General features: G+C 35.6%; 1 protein-coding gene across 1 annotated transcript in view; it reads right to left on the reverse strand.

The window, feature by feature from the left end:
• Positions 1-19401, reverse strand: part of LOC128858427 (probable serine/threonine-protein kinase DDB_G0282963) — a 120427-nt gene that overhangs the window by 84142 nt on the left and 16884 nt on the right. Inside the window, exon 2 of the mRNA XM_054094691.1 lies at positions 15449-19162. Within this exon, the coding sequence (XP_053950666.1) occupies positions 15449-18361 (2913 nt within the window). The 5' untranslated portion in view covers positions 18362-19162. The remainder of the gene's footprint in view (positions 1-15448; positions 19163-19401) is intronic.

Consider the following 19401-nt stretch of genomic DNA (forward strand, 5'->3'; position numbering starts at 1 on the left):
GAAACAACAAACATTATGTAGTATGATCGAGTTTTACTCAACTTTTCCCATGTGCAGGTCATTTAAAAAAGACTTTCAATACGTGTAAAAAAATAATATCTATGGACCAAAAATACTTTCGGGATTTTGTTAAAAGAGGTGCAAACTTTCATTTACTTTTGATTTCATCAAATACGGAGACATGAGCCACCATTTTGTATTACTCTGTAATCGCGGATTCAGCGGTAGCGGCGGTAGTGTCGCTCAAGCCGCATTGAAAGTTTCCAATACAACAGTAACATGAAACAGAAAAGTACTTGACAAAACTGTCATTGCCTCGCGTGGGCTATTAGAAATTATTTTGTACTATTTTGATATTTTCACTTTTAAGCAACTTGCCTACATTTCTCACTCGTACACACACACAACATAAGTAGCAAGCAACCAAATCTGCCGAAATGAAATGTTTTCTCCCCCCAAATTTAGCTGACATGTTAACAAAATTGTTTGTCATATTAACATTTGGATTATAGCGTGTTGACACATTCCAAGCTATGCATTCGAAAATATTAATAAATGCTGTATCAACACTTTCCAAAAATTTTACAAACCAAAATTCTGCGTAACTACACACCCAAATAGGCAGCCATTGAAAGCAGTATTAAAAAGAAATATGAAAAATTAAAAATGTGGACAAATAAGCGGGAAGGTGGAAGATGCATCTAATCACAAAATTTATAGGAAAATACTTAACACACAAAATGAAAACGACGGCCAACTAGTTTACGCCATCGTCATGCGTTTAGCTCTTGACAACAGCATGAAGGTGATGCACTCATTTAAAGCTTTAAGAACGGCCAATTGCCTACAAAAGCGGGTGTTTTTTTTAATGGTTTTTAATGTTTGAAGCCTAGTTTACAAGTTGTGACTTTTTGATTTCCCACGTCAATATTAATCATCTAAGTGTTAAATGCTTCTGTTAAGGCATCGCAACATGCCAAACTTTATCGGGGCGAACTTTTGGTGAAAGAAATTAGTCGTCCAAGTCAAGTGATTTTGACTATTTGGACCACTTCTTGTAATGTTGCAACGAATGGGTTACGATAGATGACTTGGAAGCCATCATATGGCACATTGTTTGCGAGATAAGGCCGGTTACGCTGCAAAAGTGGTGCACAATTTTACCGATGTTATAGTCGTTGTCGAGGTAACCATTTGACTGACATTTTTTTTAACTTCAAATGCCATAAAGTTTGCAAGCAAAAAGTCAATATTGGTAATTTCATTAATTTATTTGTTTTAAAAATATATATATATATTTTGCAGTCTGTGCCAGAAAAAAAGGAACCGCGATTATTCATGAAGTATAAAAGATATATATTTAAATGTTTTTTACATAAAAGTATGTACAAAACTACTCAATAAGTCGTGTAGTCTTAATCGTTGTCGAGTATAGCCTGGCATCTTCTTCATGCTTTTCTGCGTACCTCGTCGATAAACAGGACTAGATTTCGCGAACTTGACGAACGAGTTGCTTGAAATTATGGACTGGCCTTCCCGCAAGATGCGTTTTCATAGTTTCCCACACATTTTCAATGGGGTTAGCGTCTGGGGATTGGGAAGGCCAGTCCAATACTGTAATGCCATTTTCTTGTTTTAGTTTTTCTCGATGTGTTTTTCTGAGAACAGTGGTGTTGATGATGTGGGACGGTAGGATATGTTCGCCTCCTTCAGTCGACGCTCGATGGTGTGCTACTCACATCTCCTCCCTTTTTAGCAAGAACTGATCGTGCTTGGCGTAGTCACAAAGAAGGTTCCCTCGTAAAAAATTGGACGATCATCTTATCCTGCTTTTTTCGTCACTCGCTTCAAGTCACGATCGTAAAAGTCAGCATCATTTTTGTGCACCTTATACCGCAGATATCGCTTTTGCAGCGTAAGATAATTCGGCACGTTCGAATGCGTGCATAAAAATACCACCTCAAAATGCTTCGCGTACTTCTCACTCATTTTTGTTTGGGTGCGGGATGTTTACGGGAAAGTTTCGAACGACACTAACCTGAGTTCTACATCTCTAAAAAGTCACCCTTTGGTAGTTGATACGATTATCTGAGACGTTCATGCGTGAATTAGTGAATGACAAGTAGAAAAGATAGCATACACATCGCGAGAAATGATTTAACGCTTTCCCACAAAAACAAAAAACAAAAAAAAACAAAAGCAATGAAGGCGGAAAAATACAAAATTCGATATATCTTAGAAAGAAATTAAATTAGAGGAATTAAGTACTATATTTGCAATTTCTTTTTTTAATGTGATTCTTCCATTACATTGATAATTTTCTATCATGTATGCAGAGACGGAAAAAGAAATTCGTTGTTGTTGTTGCAGCAGCATATATATTCCCTATAAATATTTGGGGGATGCAGCTGAAGTGACAGCTGGATATAAATCCCGGTCGTTTCGATATCGAAGAACCGACTGTCATGGGAACGAAAAAAATCTTGTTCTCAAATCTCAAGTCTTGCAGTTATTTGAAATTGACAACCCCATTTCGGATAACCTGTTTCAGGTTAAGTATGATCGTCAACGTGGCGTCCGGACTATTCTTCTTCTTTACTTTGTTTTTGATTTCTGTAATCAGATTTCTTCGAAAAGATGGGGGGTTAACCCTGGTTTTCTATTCCAATGGTTGGGCTGCTCTATCTTTAGTTGCACGCTGCAATTGCCAGATATATGTATGAGCGTTCCCTAGTAACACGCTTATATTGTGAGCCAAGATGGACGCCTGCTATAGGCGCTACTAACATGTGGTCAAACGCTACTAGGCGTATTCTTTTTAGCTTCGGTGCTTACCATTGACCGTACCGGCTTGGGAGACCCTATTGGTAGCTACGCTATCGCCGATATCGCTCTCAGTATTATTTGAAAGTGCAATACCTCATTGTGGCAAGATAGCAATCCCTCAAAGGAGACCTTACACCCTACACTCCACCCGAAGTTAAAGAATATTATGTCTATATATATAATTGGCGCGTACACCCTTTTTTGGGTGTTTGGCCGAGCTCCTCCTCCTATTTGTGGTGTGTGTGTTGACGTTGTTCCACAAATGGAGGGGCCAACAGTTTTAAGCCGACTCCGAACGACAGATATTTTTATGAGGTGCTTTTTCATGGCAGAAATACACTCGGAGGTTTGCCATTGCCTACCGAGGGGCGATCGGTATTTGAAAAATGTTTTTCTTAATTTTGGTGTTTCACCGAGATTCGAACCGACGTTCTCTCTGTGAATTGCGAATGGTAGTCACGCACCAACCCATTCGGCTACGGTGACCGCTCTATATATGTATATATTTCTATATATTTCCATGAAATGCAAATTACCGCAATGTCAAAAGGTAAATTACAGCTGTTATAAAGTGAGTAACATAACGATTGGGCCACTGCATATCGATTTTAATTATTATTCGTTTAATAAAAATTTATTTCATTCTATAACAACAAAAAAAAAAACACACAAAAATCCAACTTCAAACTGTGTGCAAAGTTTTTAAACATTCATTAAATTTCCATCAACATTTTACACTTTATTTCAGAACTTTTATAAAATTTTCGGATAAGCAATTTTGTTTTCGCTCAAAAATCTCATTCATTTTTGATAATTTTTTTCTTGATGGTATTGCGCATTTTTCTATATAAAAATATCCCGCTATATGGAAAAAATGTTTAACAACGTCAGGTCTATATATTTTAGTAAATTTATTTCTCTGCCAAAGAAAATAACTCAGTCCTATCAAACAGATATGCAACAAATAGATAAGCTGTTGAAGTTCACTTCAAATTAATTAATATTTGACAAATTACGTTCTCTAGCAAAGGATTTTGAGTAAAATAAACATCAAAAAGAGAGGAGGTGCTAAATTCGGTTTGAGCCGAGTTTCATACACTCGTGAAAACTTTAGTAAAACTGTAGGTATTTTATGTGTTTTTTTTTTCATAAATCGCGTTGTCATTGATGTCGTTTTCTCTTTTTCTTATCGAGAAGCTAAATGTTTGTTTTGTTGCTAAAAACAAGAAATCGATACAAAAAAAGTGTATCCAATAGTTCATCATTAGTGCATTCATGATGGCGATATGCACAATTGAAAGCATACTCAGGCTAAGCATCCACATATACAGTCAGCGTCAAAAGAAAGTGTACACCAAATATTGACAAGTTTCGACTATTTATTTATTTACTTTTTCATTTCAAATAAAAATATATTTCCCAGTACCTAAATTTCAAACTTTCTGCTTAGAATATTTAGAAAATCTTCACTAATTTTTGAGATTTTTTGGTCGCGGTCTGGTGCATTTCCCCATTCAACGTCTACTCCACATTTTTTTATATGAAAGAAAACACCCGAAACCATCAGCAGAAAAAAATTTTAAAAATTAACGCGATTTTCGAATTACTTGAAACTAAAATTGAATGAGATATAAAATTGCGTACTTGAAAGTTTCTCAGAAACTCTAAGTAAAAGTTTGAAATTTTTATGAAGTTTTGCCAAATTTGTACAAATTTTTTACGAAGTTCGAAACTTTGGTTTATATGGTCTTTGATGAATATGAACTATATTTGTATGAAAAAATATTTGAATTACGAAATATTAAAATAAATAGGCGACACTTATCAATATGTGGTGTGCACTTTATTTCCTACAGGGAACTCTACCATAGACTTGATTCATCAGCTGAAGCACTACGCCAAGTATTTTATCAAATTTAGAATACAATTAGATATTTACTCCTTTTTCTATGCTTATTTGTGTGTTGACAATGCACACATACTACCAAATGTAAAGCAATTTTGCAGAAAGTCGAAAAAGGCTTTTGCAAGCCAGCGAAAAATGCTATTCAGCCAGCTTCTTGTACCGCCTGTTTTTTTTTAAGAACTTGAGAACGTAAAATGATAATACAAAACAGAAATATTCTTGGAATAATTTTTTTAATTAAAATTTTGTAGATCATTTCCGGGTACATAGTTTTTGAGTATGATATGCGACCTCTTCCCGTCACGATTGTTTTTGCCTATAAATCTGAATACTACATCTGAACGAGCAAAATAAATTTCGACAATTTGGGAGTATTGTTCTATTAAACGATTCATGACGACATGCCCAACTTTACTCAACAGAAATGTCAATACAGTTTGCCATTCTCAGCTGCCAAGCCATATTTATTGTTATCCAAAGCTCTCATTACACCCTGTTTTTGGTGTTTGGCCGAGCTCCTTCTCTTATTTGTGGTGTGCGTCTTGATGTTGTTACACAAATGGAGGGACCTACAATTTTAAATCGACTCCGAACGGCAGACCTTTTTTATGAGGAATTTTTTTATGGCAGAAATCCAAAGCTCTCAGGCATCTAAAAAAACTCCCGAAATAATACATTTGAAAAATAATTAAACAAAAAAAATTGCCTTTGTAATTATTGTAGTTATTTGAATTATTTATATGGGTACTTCAAGGCTTTCAATTAGCTCTACCATAAAGGTGGCTTGTGTTAGTGTAAAACCCACTATTAAGCGCCAATAGCATTTTATTTGGCAACAAGATTTGTCTCACGTGTATTTGGGATTTACGATAAGCACACAAATTTTATTTTGTTCGAACAACTGCCAAGCAAACCAATGACATTGCAAATACTTGTGAGAAATTTAAGTGAATAAACAAATAAATAAGTAACTACATACATATGCATGTTTGCATGTATGTAGCCACTATTGTGCGCCCACAAACACACACACTTGCATATAGATTTCTACTTTCACCAATGACTGTGAAAAAAAAAACGTGACTTATGCATCTAAACGAAGAAAAAGTAAAAATGCTTGAGAAAAAGAAAAACTACACACAAATCTACAATAGTTGTGGATGACTATCAAATGACTCACTTGCATTTCGGCCGACAGATGCCTGCCAATGACCAGCTAACAACATTTATTTAAATTAATTAATAAATAAAAACTTAATCAAAGCTAAATAATTTTATTGTAAGAGCAAATAAATTTGCCTTTGACTGCGTGCAGGCAGTAAAAAATTTTACGATGATACAATTAGCAATAATAATGCAACATTAACTACACATCAGTAAGTGTGGAGGGATGTGGTGTACGTTGGTTGGTCTGACTGAAGCTGCATGTTGCAAGTGCAATCACTTTTGCTGTTTTTGCTTATGCAGTTCCATTAAGTAGTCATTTGTGCGCTTTTGTATGTGCTTCGCTGTACGTAAGAGTTAAGGCTAAGAGAGTTGCGGCTTCAGATGATGCATAGTGGATGCACAGGGAATTACATCGTAGACTTGCGCTCAGACTGGCTGACAAGCACGTCAACCTGTCAACTAACAGCGACAACAAGCTGTATATGACCAACAACTAACAATACCCAATACCTATGCTGTGCAGCTGAGAAACTGATGAAAAATTATGCACGAGTACAGATGGGTGTGTGTAGAGGTGTATGTGTAGATTAATTGCATATATGCTTATAGGCTTTTTGTGCCTTTGTGAGTGTCAAAATAATTTAGGTGAAGTAAACAGAAACATCCAAATTCCCCACCTTGCAAACAACGACGCTTGCGTGGGTTTAATGACACGCTGCCTAAGCTGTTGACTGATTGTCAGAGAGGTGTGTTGTCCTCGTTATCGTGCAACAATGTAGCCAAAGCCAATTTTTATTTGCATACCAGCTGCCATTTGGTATGTAAATATTTGCACTTGTCAGACGCACACGAGGCTTAAGATATTTGCTCGGAACAGTTTTTTTTTGTATGTTCCACAAGTTGTATGCGTATTTCTGTCGTTATTATAACCTATTTGCATCTAAATTATGAAAGTTTTACATAAAATTTAGGCAGTGGTTTATGCGTAGCTAAAGGCATTGAAAAACTAGTCGGCTAATAACAAAAAAAAAAACAAAAAAAAAAACGGCATTACAAGCATCACTTCAGGTGTGTTTACACGTTCATTGTTTTGATGTACAAAATTTCGGAACAGCTCGATATATTGTCTGCTCTGTTATTCTGAGTAAGGAAAAAAATGTTAGGTCCCAAACACCATTTAAAGGCTATTATTTTAATTACACCATTTATTGTACAATACATTACCCTATTTATTTATTGATGAAAATTTATCATATGGAAACCATTTTGCTAAATACATATACAACTAAAAATTATTGGAATACAGTTGAGTATTTATAATTGTTAATAAGGCCAAATTTATTCAAGTTCGTTGCTTAAGTCTTTTATTATTAATTTTGTTTGACAAAAACACTTCCAATTCAATCACAGTGCCATTATTGTATTAATTTTCACAGAGTACAAAATAAACAATGCCTAGGCGAGGCGACTGGAAAAAATTTCACAATGTGGGTATCAAATTTGTGGTCCAGAAATATTTATGAATAAAATTGCTACATATTTTTAATATAACATAGTAGGCCCTGGTAGCTAGTACTCTTTATTTGTATTTAGATACAAGCACTATTGGATATCTAATAAATGGTAATAATAATAAAAAAATTTATTATACAATCCAATTCCATCTGTCCAAACCCTATGTAAAATCTGTCGTCGAATCTCAAAATGTTTGTATTCTGTCATGTAGTTTTTCGCCAAATAACGATTTAGGATTAAAGAAAAAAGGTAGAATAAAAAAAGTTCTAATATCTGGGGAACCCATATACCAGTCAAAACAAGAGAGAACAAGAAAAAAAGTGTTTTCTAATAGCGGTCGCCTCTCGGCGGACAATGGAAAACCTCCGAATGTATTCCTGCTCCTTATAAAAACCATTTGCTATTCGGAGTCGGTTTAAAATGCCACATATAGGAGGAGGAGCTCGGCCAAACACGAGAAGTGTACGCGCCAATTATTTATTTTGTTTTTTATAGAATTTTAATTATAAAACTAATAACAGCTCTTCAAAAAAAAGCTCTATTAAAAATTCAAAAAACGGACAACTAAAATTTATTTAAATTGTAATCTATTTATTTTTTAATATTTATAAAACATTTAATATTTATAAAATATCACGCATTTTCAACCGCTAAAAGGCTGTAATCAAAAATTTTACAAACCATAAATGGAAAAATTAATCAGGTTTGCGTCAAATCTACGCAATTTTTTTTGACATAAAATCGTTGCTTTCCATTTGCTAGTTAGAAAATTTGTCTCTCATGAGAAACCACATGACATCATTTCTTCGTCCAAGAAACCTTGGTAACGTTACGCTGGAAACTGGCGTAATATATTCAAAGTAAGTAGTACTAAAGTAGTAGTTACTAAAAAATATGTAAAAAATGTACTCCTTGTTTGAATTCTTAGGATGAATGATTGAAGATCTACTATTTGAATTCCAATGATTAAACTTTTCCGTTCAATTGCTTCAAGGCCTTTGTCTGAAAGTTTGGGATTTCATTTTAAAAGCCTCAGTTATTCACATGAAAGCATGCAACATCTGCTCATGTGTTCAAAAAACCACCAATTTATTCGTTTACCCCCAAATTACCCAAATAATTGTTTATCCGCGAGCATTGCGAAATGGTGGTGATCTCCTCAGAAGGGGAGATCATTTTAATGGCCACACTACCCGACAGAGTAGACGATGGTCGCTGTAAGTGCGAAGGCATTTTGAACCCTACCTCACCCACCAAAAACAAAAAAAAAAAAAAAATGGTGGTGATCGGTAGTCTGCACGACTAGCAGTAATCACTATTTGTTTATTTGATTTATTTGGTGATTCAATCCTAACACAGCAAGAGTAAACCTTATAATTAATAGTGCTAGTCACAATAGGTTACAATTTTCATGGTAAAATTTACAAATATATTTTAAGTTACATGCTCGAGGAAAAGCAAATCAAGTTAAGATTACTTATGAATCAGTTATGAATTAAAATGATTTCTCTTAGTGCTAATATATCTCTGAAGCTCGCGTCTGACTGTGTTCATACTACTACAGATACTAAATCTTGGGGAAGAGAATTCCAAAGTCGAGTCAAATGCACCAAGAACTGTCTTTCTAACGTTACTGTTTTGTAATTCTGAGGTAGAAATCAGGTATAAAACTTTAAAAGAATTTGGAACACACCACAGCAGCCTATACGACAATATTTCGAAATTAAACACTTTCAAGTCGCTTTGTGTAATATCTTTTTTTTCAGATTTTTTTCTGCTCATATGTGATTTTCCCACATTTACCACGCTTATTCGCCTCAAAAGCCAAATTTTCAATAAGCACATACACACATACATAACAGGTAATCAAATATTGCAATAAACGCCTAGCACTTCCGCCAAACTGTTCCAATTTTCGATTTTAAAACAATTTAATGCAATAAATGAAAGAAAAAATATTAAAACATACATACATATTAATATGTTCATATATGAATGTATGTATTTATGTATGTATGTATGCATATCAACTCACAAATTTATGTGCATAATTTTAAGTAACTGAAAGATTTTGGATTATGACAATTGTTTCCATTATTTTTCCACAAGGTTGTCAATTCTTTGTTTTTAGTAGATTTCGTTGTATGTTTTTTTGTAAATCAGCTGTTGAGTCTTTCTGTCAGCTATTGTTCAAATGTGCTGCTTTTTCAAATGAGTTGTGACATGCTTTTAACACATTTTGGTTTATTTTGGCTTATTTGTTTACTTTGTGAATGAGCGAGGTTGCATGTGGGAAAGCTTGAAGAATGACATATGCTTTAATCAGATAACTGTCAAATAAATAATTGTGAGAAATTCCCTTTTGCTTAGAATACACGGCGGAGGGATTAATCATACGTAGGTTACATTTTGCAAGAGAGCCTAATTCGCGTAATTTCACTACGTCGAATAACATTTTTCAGGGAGAGGCTGGGTCATTGGATATTCAGGATGATTTTATATATAATACATACTTATAGACGAGTATATCATCGTAGTACGATTTTTAGTATACAAATGGATGATTTCAAAAGCTGATAGACAAAAATCGATCTCTGATGGTAATTCTTACGAGACCTATGTATATTAGGCCGGGTCGATTTGTGGGGAGGCAAAAACATGGCCCATTGCTCTGTGAAAATCATATTCTAGGAATCAAAATAAGAAACTTTGCCGAAGGAACCATACCTCTAAAACGAATTCTGATGTCCCCCAATTTGGGTCGAACTTTTAATGCCTTTTGTGAGTAGGCAAAAAAATCGCCCATTGCTCTGTGAAAATCATATTCTAAGGAGCAAAATAAGAAACTTTGCCGAAGGAACCATACCTCTAAAACAAATTCTGATGTCCCCCAATTTGGGTCGAACTTTTTAGTTTCTTTTCTCATGTAAAGGCCAAAAATGGTGATATTTTGAAATTATTGTATGGGGAACCCCCAGTGGAGTACCAGGGAGTGTGCCACTGGCATGGGTGGATCGGCCGTCCAAAGTTAGTGGGGGTCGGTCATACATTTGGACTCGATTGGAGCATTCTAAATGGGTCAAAGTGGGATTTTTCGTTCGACCCAAATTGGGGGACATCAGAATTCGTTTAGAGGTATGGTTCCTTCGGCAAAGTTTCTTATTTTGATCCCTAGAATACGATTTTCACAGAGCAATGAGCGATTTTTAAATCGACCCGCCCTAATGTATATGTACCGAATAGATCGGAAGCCCCATTTCGTATTTGAAAAAATTTACCTCAAATTCATATTCAGTGATCTCAAACCTCCATGTAACGAGTTTCCAGTTAATGTAATAAATTTCAAAAATTGGCCTGCCATTTTAAATTTCACAAAACTTCACTCGGCATTAAAAAGTAATCGCTTTTAAATAAATTGGAAGACTATGACATATAATTTAAACCTAACCTAATTTTGGGCAGATGAGTGGCTCGGTTTGCGAAGCACGGCTTATTTCAAATGTAAGATAAAATTTAATTACTAATTCTACATTTTTGAAGTAATGGGTGTATTAATAATTATTAACATAATTAACAAGTAAGGAAGTGTTAACCTTGGTCCAGACTGAACCTTGTACACTCACACACATTTTAATAAATTTTATTGTAATTTAATGCTGGCTGTTAATTTATGGAATCAAACAAACTCGTTGACAGTGAAAATTATAGTTTTTAATATAACACCAGACAGATGGACGGAAACTAAGTCTTAACATATAAAAAGTGGGCGTGGTTTTTATCCGACCTCAATAATATTTACGTTGGATCTATATGAGGTGGGGAGAAATATGTGTTTTAATTTTGGGGAGTTTTATTAAGTTGCATTGACTTCAAAAAGGGCGTGGCAGTTTTTTCATCGCATTTAATTTTTTTGTTGTTGGGTTAATCATTTGTATCAAAAGTGAATAATTGTCATGTTAAAAATTACCGTTATATGGGAGATGGACGTGGTTATAGATCGATTTCGCTTATTTCTAATACCCACTTACTTTGGACAATGGGTAATAAGTCTACCAAGTTTCATTCAAATATATTATATTTTTCTCGAATTTTAGCGTGCACGGACAGTCACATAGCCAGACATGGCTAAATAGACTACTTTTATCATTCTCATTCTCGTATGTATTTATCTATTTGAGAATATAATTATTTTATCTATTTTTTTTTTTTTTTTTTTTTAATGGAAATACTTTATTTGCAATCTATCTTAGAATACAGATATTCAGCAAAAGAGATCTTATTACCTAATAACAGCATAGTATTTACACTGGTGCAAAACTACATAGAAAACTATAGAATTTTTTTCTTTTTACAATTCTTATGCATATTTTATGTTATTAGATTTAATTTTTATTCGAAAATTGTATAACTTACTTCATTTATAACTTATATTAGAATTTTAAAATTTAATGGAGCATTTTAACAATTTCATATTTAGCTCGTTTTTCTTTGATTTTGTTTTTTTATTATTATTATTAAATTGACAAATTTAAAGGAATGGCAAGTCTAAGACATGATTGCGCTTTAATCGTCTAATTTCATTGGTTGTGTCCAACAAGCAAATAGCATTTGTGTTTACATGATTTGACAATCTTTCAATGTATCTCTTAGAATATACTGAGATTTATCTCTTAACAAATGGAATACCTAGATCCATGTGTATGGCTTCGTTTCTTTTGGTTTTATTTTTAAGCTGTTGATGCTTAGCTTTAATATAATTTTTCCACGTGAGGCGTCTATCAAGATGCATTCCCAAGTACTTGACTGTGTCGCTAGTAGGAATTTGATGACCATTTAAATACACTGGAGGACATTGTTCTCTTCTTAGTGTAAATGTAACATGAATAGACTTTTCATAATTAATATTAATTTTCCATTTATTGAGCCAAGTTTCCAAAGTGTGTAAGTGATTTTGTAGCAGGGAGGAGGCCTCTGCAGGGGACTCACTAGATGCGACGAAGGCTGCATCATCAGCAAAAGTCGCCACTTCTACCTTTTCTGTTGTCGGCATGTCGTAAGTAAATATCGTATACAAGACTAGGCCTAAAACGCTACCCTGAGGCACACCTGCGTTGATGACGCATCTTGGTGCTTTACATAAAAGTGCCTGTCGCTTAGATAAGATTTAAGCACTAAGTAAAAATGTGCTGGTAAAAGTTTTTTAATTTTAAAGAGTAGTCCCATATGCCAAACTCTGTCAAATGCTTGTTGTACGTCAAGAAAGGTTGCAGAACAGTATTCTTTTCTTTCAATCGCATCTGTAATAACATTCACAATTCTGTGGCATTGTTCTGGTGTGCCATGCCCAACTCTAAACCCAAACTGATGTTCAGGAATGATATTTTGATTCTCAATTACAGGTAACATTCTTTTCAAAAATATTCTATATCTATGAGAATAGAATTGTGATACTCTTGTGCGCAAATGCGCGCGTGTACAAAAATTAAAAATCAATTATTTGATATCGATTTATAAATTGTGTGCACCCAATGCTTATTTTTACTTATACTTCTAATTTGCTTTCATAGATGTCATATCAATTATTATTATTATTAAATTTATTTGCCAATGGCAAGCCTCCGAGTGTATTTTCGCCATGAAAAAGCTCCTCATAAAAAAATCTGCCTTTCGGAGTCGGCTCAAAACAGTAGGCTCCATTTGTGGAACACACATCAAGATGCACACCACAAATAGGAGGAGGAGCTCGGCCGAACACATAATAGAATATTTGTCAATTATGTATTTATTTATTTATATTTATTTGTGTAAAAACTATTCACACACTTCTATGCAGTTTTAGAGGTTTATGATATTTTGGGCTACTATTTTCTAAACGTTCCTTATTTACTTAATACCGTTGTTTAGAATTTCAAATAAACATTTCTCTAAGTTTTTTGTTTATAAATTTACTTCCAAAATAATCATTTGTACATATTTTCTATATGTAGAGAAGTGGCTTTATGCTAAGTTAAGCTAAGTCTACACTGACTAAACCTTTAAAGTCCTTACTTAGGAATCTAATCAACAGTTTTCTAAAAGTTTTTAAGTTATTTTAGGATTGGAATAAAATTTATACATTCTCATATATTATTTTGACTTTAAGGGTGCTAATATTTTTAAATTATATTATATTTGTTTCAATGTCAATCAAAACTTCCAAAGTATTTTAACAATATGCGAAACTAAGGCAAATTTCTTCATGGCCTTTCCAAAATCCATATTGGCTTCAACATTTCACATGAAATTTTTACTCAATTTTTTATATATTGTGCGAAGAGAAATTCAGCTCAGTATGTTTTTTTTGTTCTTATGCTTTGTACTGCATAAAAATAGTGGTTGTTCTATAACGGTCACTTGGAATAAGTTTAAAAACAAATAAATTAAATTTGGTATATTGTTTGTCTAAAAATATTAGTGGAATATTTGTTAAATAGCCAAAGTATAATTTTTTCTTATAGAGTACGCACCAAATTATTCATCTCTAAAGAGCGATGATCCTGTCTAGAACGCTGCAGAATTGTAAAGTGTTTTGTGACAAGCCCGAACAGAAAACTGTCAAACTTTCTTCTAAAACTTGGAAGAAAAGACGTTCAGTTGATGGTCGGTATTATTACCACCATTGCAATCACTGAGGACCTGATTTCAATGTCTTACTTAGAGAAGGCAGATATCACTGAGCAATTTCTCTGTGAGTGTTCTGCCTTTGCTAGAGCAAGGCTACCAATTTTGGGTTCCAATGCCATGAGAATTCGTAATATTCGGTCTCGCAAACTGGAGGATATTTCAAATTTCCCAAAGAATTTTGAAAATTCTCACAGATCTTGCTACTTCTAGGTCTCTATTCTATCCTATCATCTATTTCATTCTGTCCTTGACTATCCTTTTACTATCCAGAGTTTTTTAGCTTGAGTGTGCTTCTCGGGTCGACTCTTTCAAACTTCAAAATTCATATGTATTACAAATGATATGAGCCAAATAAGGCTGTAGATACGATTTTGAGAAAAAACTTTTTTTTCATTTGGGTGTTTCACGTAGATTCGGCTACGGCATGTCCAACTATATATATATAATTGCCGCGTACACCCTTTTTGGGTGTTTGGCCGAGCTCCTCCTCCTATTTGTGGTGTGCGTGTTGATGTTGTTCCACAAATGGAGCTACCTACAGTTTTAAGCCGATTCCGAACGGCAGATAAATATTTTCTATGAGGAGCTTTTTCAATGCAGAAATACACGCGGACGTTTGCCATTGCCTGCCGAGGGGCGACCGCTATTAGGAAACTATATCTACGAACTATTCAGGTGATCCCATGAGTACACAACCTTTTTTGTAAATAACGTTCAATTTGTTTAGAAAAAAGAGAATAGTTTGCTGAAAATGTGTATATACACCATATTTAATTGTTTTTGTTTTCGAAATATTGAAAAAAGGTAACGCCCAGATGTAAGTAGTCAATAATTCCCAGACGGTGCATTTTTATGTCATATTTGACATTTGTCAAGTGACCAGATTTACAATTTTATACGAATACATAGAAAAATGTGTTAAAATTATTGAAATATATTATGAAATTGTTCGATTTTCAAAACCAACATATCGCAAAATGACTGATTTTTTTGGTGGAGAAAATGGTCCGAATGAGTCGATAATTCAAAGGTTGGTTAAAAATTTTTAAGAAACTGATTCTGTCGAGCATAGACAAGGAACAATTATGCATTCATCGATTAGGATTTTAGCTGTAGAACGCACTCATGTTGGACATTTGAAACATGTAGTTTTCTACATACAATTGTTAAGAGTCGTATTTTTAATAAAAATAGTGAAACCTGAAAATATCTACATTTTTACATTTTTAGATGCTTTATTTTCAAACAAAATCTAGACCCGTCTCTTGGACCCTCTTTATTTGTTAGCTCTAGAGGTGTTCATGGGACTTAAAAGTATTTAAAATGTTTCATTTTATTTCGCTATTAGTAAAGATCCACATTCACACTTACCTTAACATTTGGCTGCTGCATTTGTAAGAATGTGGCTATTCCATTGCGCACACGATTCTTGACTCCGCGCACCGTTCCCTTCGACGAACGTATGGTTGATGTGGCCGAGCCACAACGTATATCCTTATAGCCTGCGAAGGCGTCGTCGTGTAAACTTTTCGTTTCATATTCGGAAAAACTTTCCAGATCACCACCGCCAAGATTGGCTGCAGCACCAATATCGAAACTACGAAAATTTTCATGCTCCTTCACATGGAAATTGTAATATTTATCTGCTTCGTATTTGCGCGGCATCGAATTCATTTTCACATCGACAAATGTACCGTTATCCGCGTTTAATACGAACGTTTTATTTGGCAGCGACAAACGTTTATTGTTGTGACTGTTGTTAACGGCAATGTTGTTGCTGTTGTGTTCCTTTAAGAATTTCGCATGATCAACACGAATGTAATCCTGTTCGTTGATGACATCGGGCAAAGGAGTTGTAGTGACATCACCATCACCATCCCCTTCACTGCCACCATCAGCGCTGCCAACACTACCACCATCGCCATATTTCGCCTCAAAATCGTTTGTGGGAAATTTGCGATCGCGTATATCGCGCAACAAAGAATCTGGCAAGAAGGCGCCCAACATTTTGACGTGCGCCGCTGACGCAGTATTGCCGCACGTTTTCTGAGTTGTCGGCGAAACTGATGACTGGCGTATAAATTCGGTGGAATGAAGTGAATCACAGCTGAGTGAGGACGATTCGCTTTCCTCACTATCAGTGAAGCTGCCAGCGCGTGCATGGTCGCCATTTGTATGTGACTTTGTGGCGGAGCTTGAGGAGCCCAACGCTGATTTCTTAGCGCTCCCATTTAGACGTATTTTAGTGGCCTTCATATGTAATTCCATTTTTGGTGCACTACTACCATTTGTACTGTTCTGTGAAGAGGATTGAGCAGCTGCTTTAAGTTTATCAAGTGTACACTGGAGCTTGCTTTGTGGTGATGGTGTACCTGGTGTGATATTGCCATTACTCTCCAAATCGCTGCCAGTGCCGCTATCTAGTGTGTCACAAGGTGAAAACTGGCCACTGGACATAACGTAGTATAAATACGAAGGATTTGACACATTTAGTTCGGTGACAGTTGTATTGCCCGATGTAATCGTGTTGTTCGCGTGCCCGTTGTTTGTGCCGTTACTGTTTGCATTGCCGTTGATGATTGCGCCTGTGTTCAAATTCAAGTTTGTGTTTGCATTCCCGCCCGACACGGTTACCGCGCCCGAATTAAGAATTGTCGACGACGCCAATGCGCCCGTCATTGGCGTTGCCGTTACTGACATTGCTGTAGTTGGCTTCTGCACCATTTTCTCGCTGTTCAAATGTAGATCGTACGCACTTTCACCCGTTGGTTGTGGACGCGCACTCTGCTCTTCAAGTATTTCGGTTATATGCACTGGAGCTATACGATTCAGTTCTTTAGTTTGGCTTGTTTTTGGTTGTTGTTTTTGTTTTTCTTGCACTTGTGCCTCTTTAAGGGTCACCACTGTCACTTGTTTCTCGTTTTGTTCATTCACTTTTTCTGGCTTAATCTGTATCTTCAGCACATGCAATTGGGATTGAGTTGCTTCTATTTGATTTTGTGTTAGCGTTTGCGTTGAATTCGCATTTGTCTGATCGTCACTGCGTCTGCGTACAGCGTCTGTTACGGTCAGTGCACTTGCACAATCTGCTTTCGTAGCCTTAGCCGTTGCCGTGGTTGGACTGTTCGCGACAATCGCATTCGCATTCGCGTTCACGTCTGTGCTTTCCAGCTGCTGTTGGACATCTGTATTGCAGAGACTATTACCAGCTTCATGGCGATCACGTTCGCTACCACTTAGGCCATTCGTACAAATACGTTCAAACGCGTTTTGACCATTTTCAACAACACTAGTCACACAACTTTCGTTGTGATTTATATTAGACGGCGCACTCGCAGTCGCTGCCACAACAAGTGATCCAACATGATCATGATGATCATAATTATTAGTATGGCGATCATGTGCAGCCTCATCACGTTCTTCGTTATTGTCATGATGATGTTCATCATCAACATTGCACTGTATGATCATCATGCCATGCTGGTTAGTTTGACCATTTACAGTCGGTTTTATTGTTGTCTTTGTATTGGTTGTAGCCGATGTGCTTATGTCTGTGCTCTGTCCATTTTGACTATTTACGCTCGCAACACCTGTGGCCTCAGCAACGTTAGCGGCAACGGCAACATTTCTATTTACTTGCAATTTTCCAACAGAAATTCCAGCTCTAACTAAATTATCTTCGTTTCCATTCGTTTCGACCATTTCTTCGGAGTTGCCGGCGCTGCTGCTATGTTCATTACTAGATTTTCCTCTTTCATTAGCCACTTTCAACAGTAAGTGTGGAAAAGTTGGGACTGCGGTAGAGGTAACAATTGTGTGCTTACTTGTGGTGTAACTAGTTTTTTGATCATTTCCGAACTCACCACTTTGAATGGTAAATGAACGACGAAATGCGCGCTCATCATTTGGATCTTCATTACTACCGGCAACATCATCATTGTTACGTTCGTTATATGGATAATTATGACCATGGTTAACACCAATTCGTGTTGTTGCTGTCTTTGTTGACGCCACCAATTTACTTGGTTGTGGTTGCAACTTAGTGACCACTGTTCTAGTTATTGCCGTTGACGGTGTTGGTGCCATTTGTGTTCTTGTTGTGACTGTATTTTGATAGATGGTGATCTTGCCATTTTCAGCTTTCTGTGACGACCTTAACGTTTCTTGCTGACAATTGACAATAAGTTGTTGGTGGTGCTGTTGTGTTGCTTGATCTTGGTCAATTACAATAGAGATGCCACGCGCTGAAGGTGCATTTGTATTTATAACAGTTTTCGTTGCCATTATTCCTATTTTCGTTTTCTGGTTGTTTTTCGAAGCTGGTTCTTTCGTTTTTCGCCTTCGATCTTCTCTACTTCGAGTGTGCGTGCATAAAGTCTGACTGTCTTAAATTGCTGTTGTTTACCGGGCAAGTGATTACTTCCTTTGCTACGTCTTATTTTTCTTACCCCTGCACCCGTATACACCTTCTTGCGGCCTATGTACAGTCAGTTGGGTTTTGCGACGCGTTTGCCTCGGCAAATTTATTCTTCCGCGTTACCGCTGCGCTTCTCACAACTATCCGCTTGCCTAGTTATTTTTCTGCGACTACTTTGTTCTTCTGCCCGCAAATCTGATCTCTAACACTTTTCTTTTGCTCCTGTGGCTTTTGTATTATGTTTCTATTTCTTCGCTTCTCTGTGGCTGCAAAGTGATTTGCAGTTATGCAATTTGCGGCGTGTAATATAATCGCTGCGACTCCCTAACAGTTAGTTATACACACTTACATACATGCACGACAGTATCTAGAGATTTGTTTGCACTTACAATTTTCTTCATGCACTTCCTTATTTGATGACTTTATAATTTTCTTTGGTTGGTTTCATTGTGGTCTTTTTTCGCTGCAGGAAAACCTTTTGCTGATTTTTTCGAATCTTTTTTTTCACTTTAACCGTTTTTTGCAACAAACTTGCACACGAATATTGGTTTTTAATATTTTTGCAAAGTTTTCACTCTTGTTTTTACTTATGTGTTTGTAAGTATGTAATTTGAAGCCTTTGCTGTGAAAAGTGCAATTTCGTGTAATTCCAAGTATTTTACGAGTGTCTGTAAAGATAGTGAAAATTTGTTTTGTTAATTTTTAATGATCCCACAAGGCATTTAAAATTAAGTTGTAAAATCGTAAAAATAAAAGCAATTTTGGGCAATCATCTAAACTGTAACATTTTTATGGAAAGATATGAACAGGATATGCACCGGCCATGATTTTTTCCCAATTTTCCTGCAAAATAGTATAACTAATAATGGATTACTTGAATATTTTTAAAAGTTCCCGTTTTGCTTTC

The sequence above is a fragment of the Anastrepha ludens genome, chromosome 3 (assembly GCF_028408465.1).
Source record: "Anastrepha ludens isolate Willacy chromosome 3, idAnaLude1.1, whole genome shotgun sequence".
Lineage (NCBI taxonomy): Eukaryota > Metazoa > Arthropoda > Insecta > Diptera > Tephritidae > Anastrepha > Anastrepha ludens.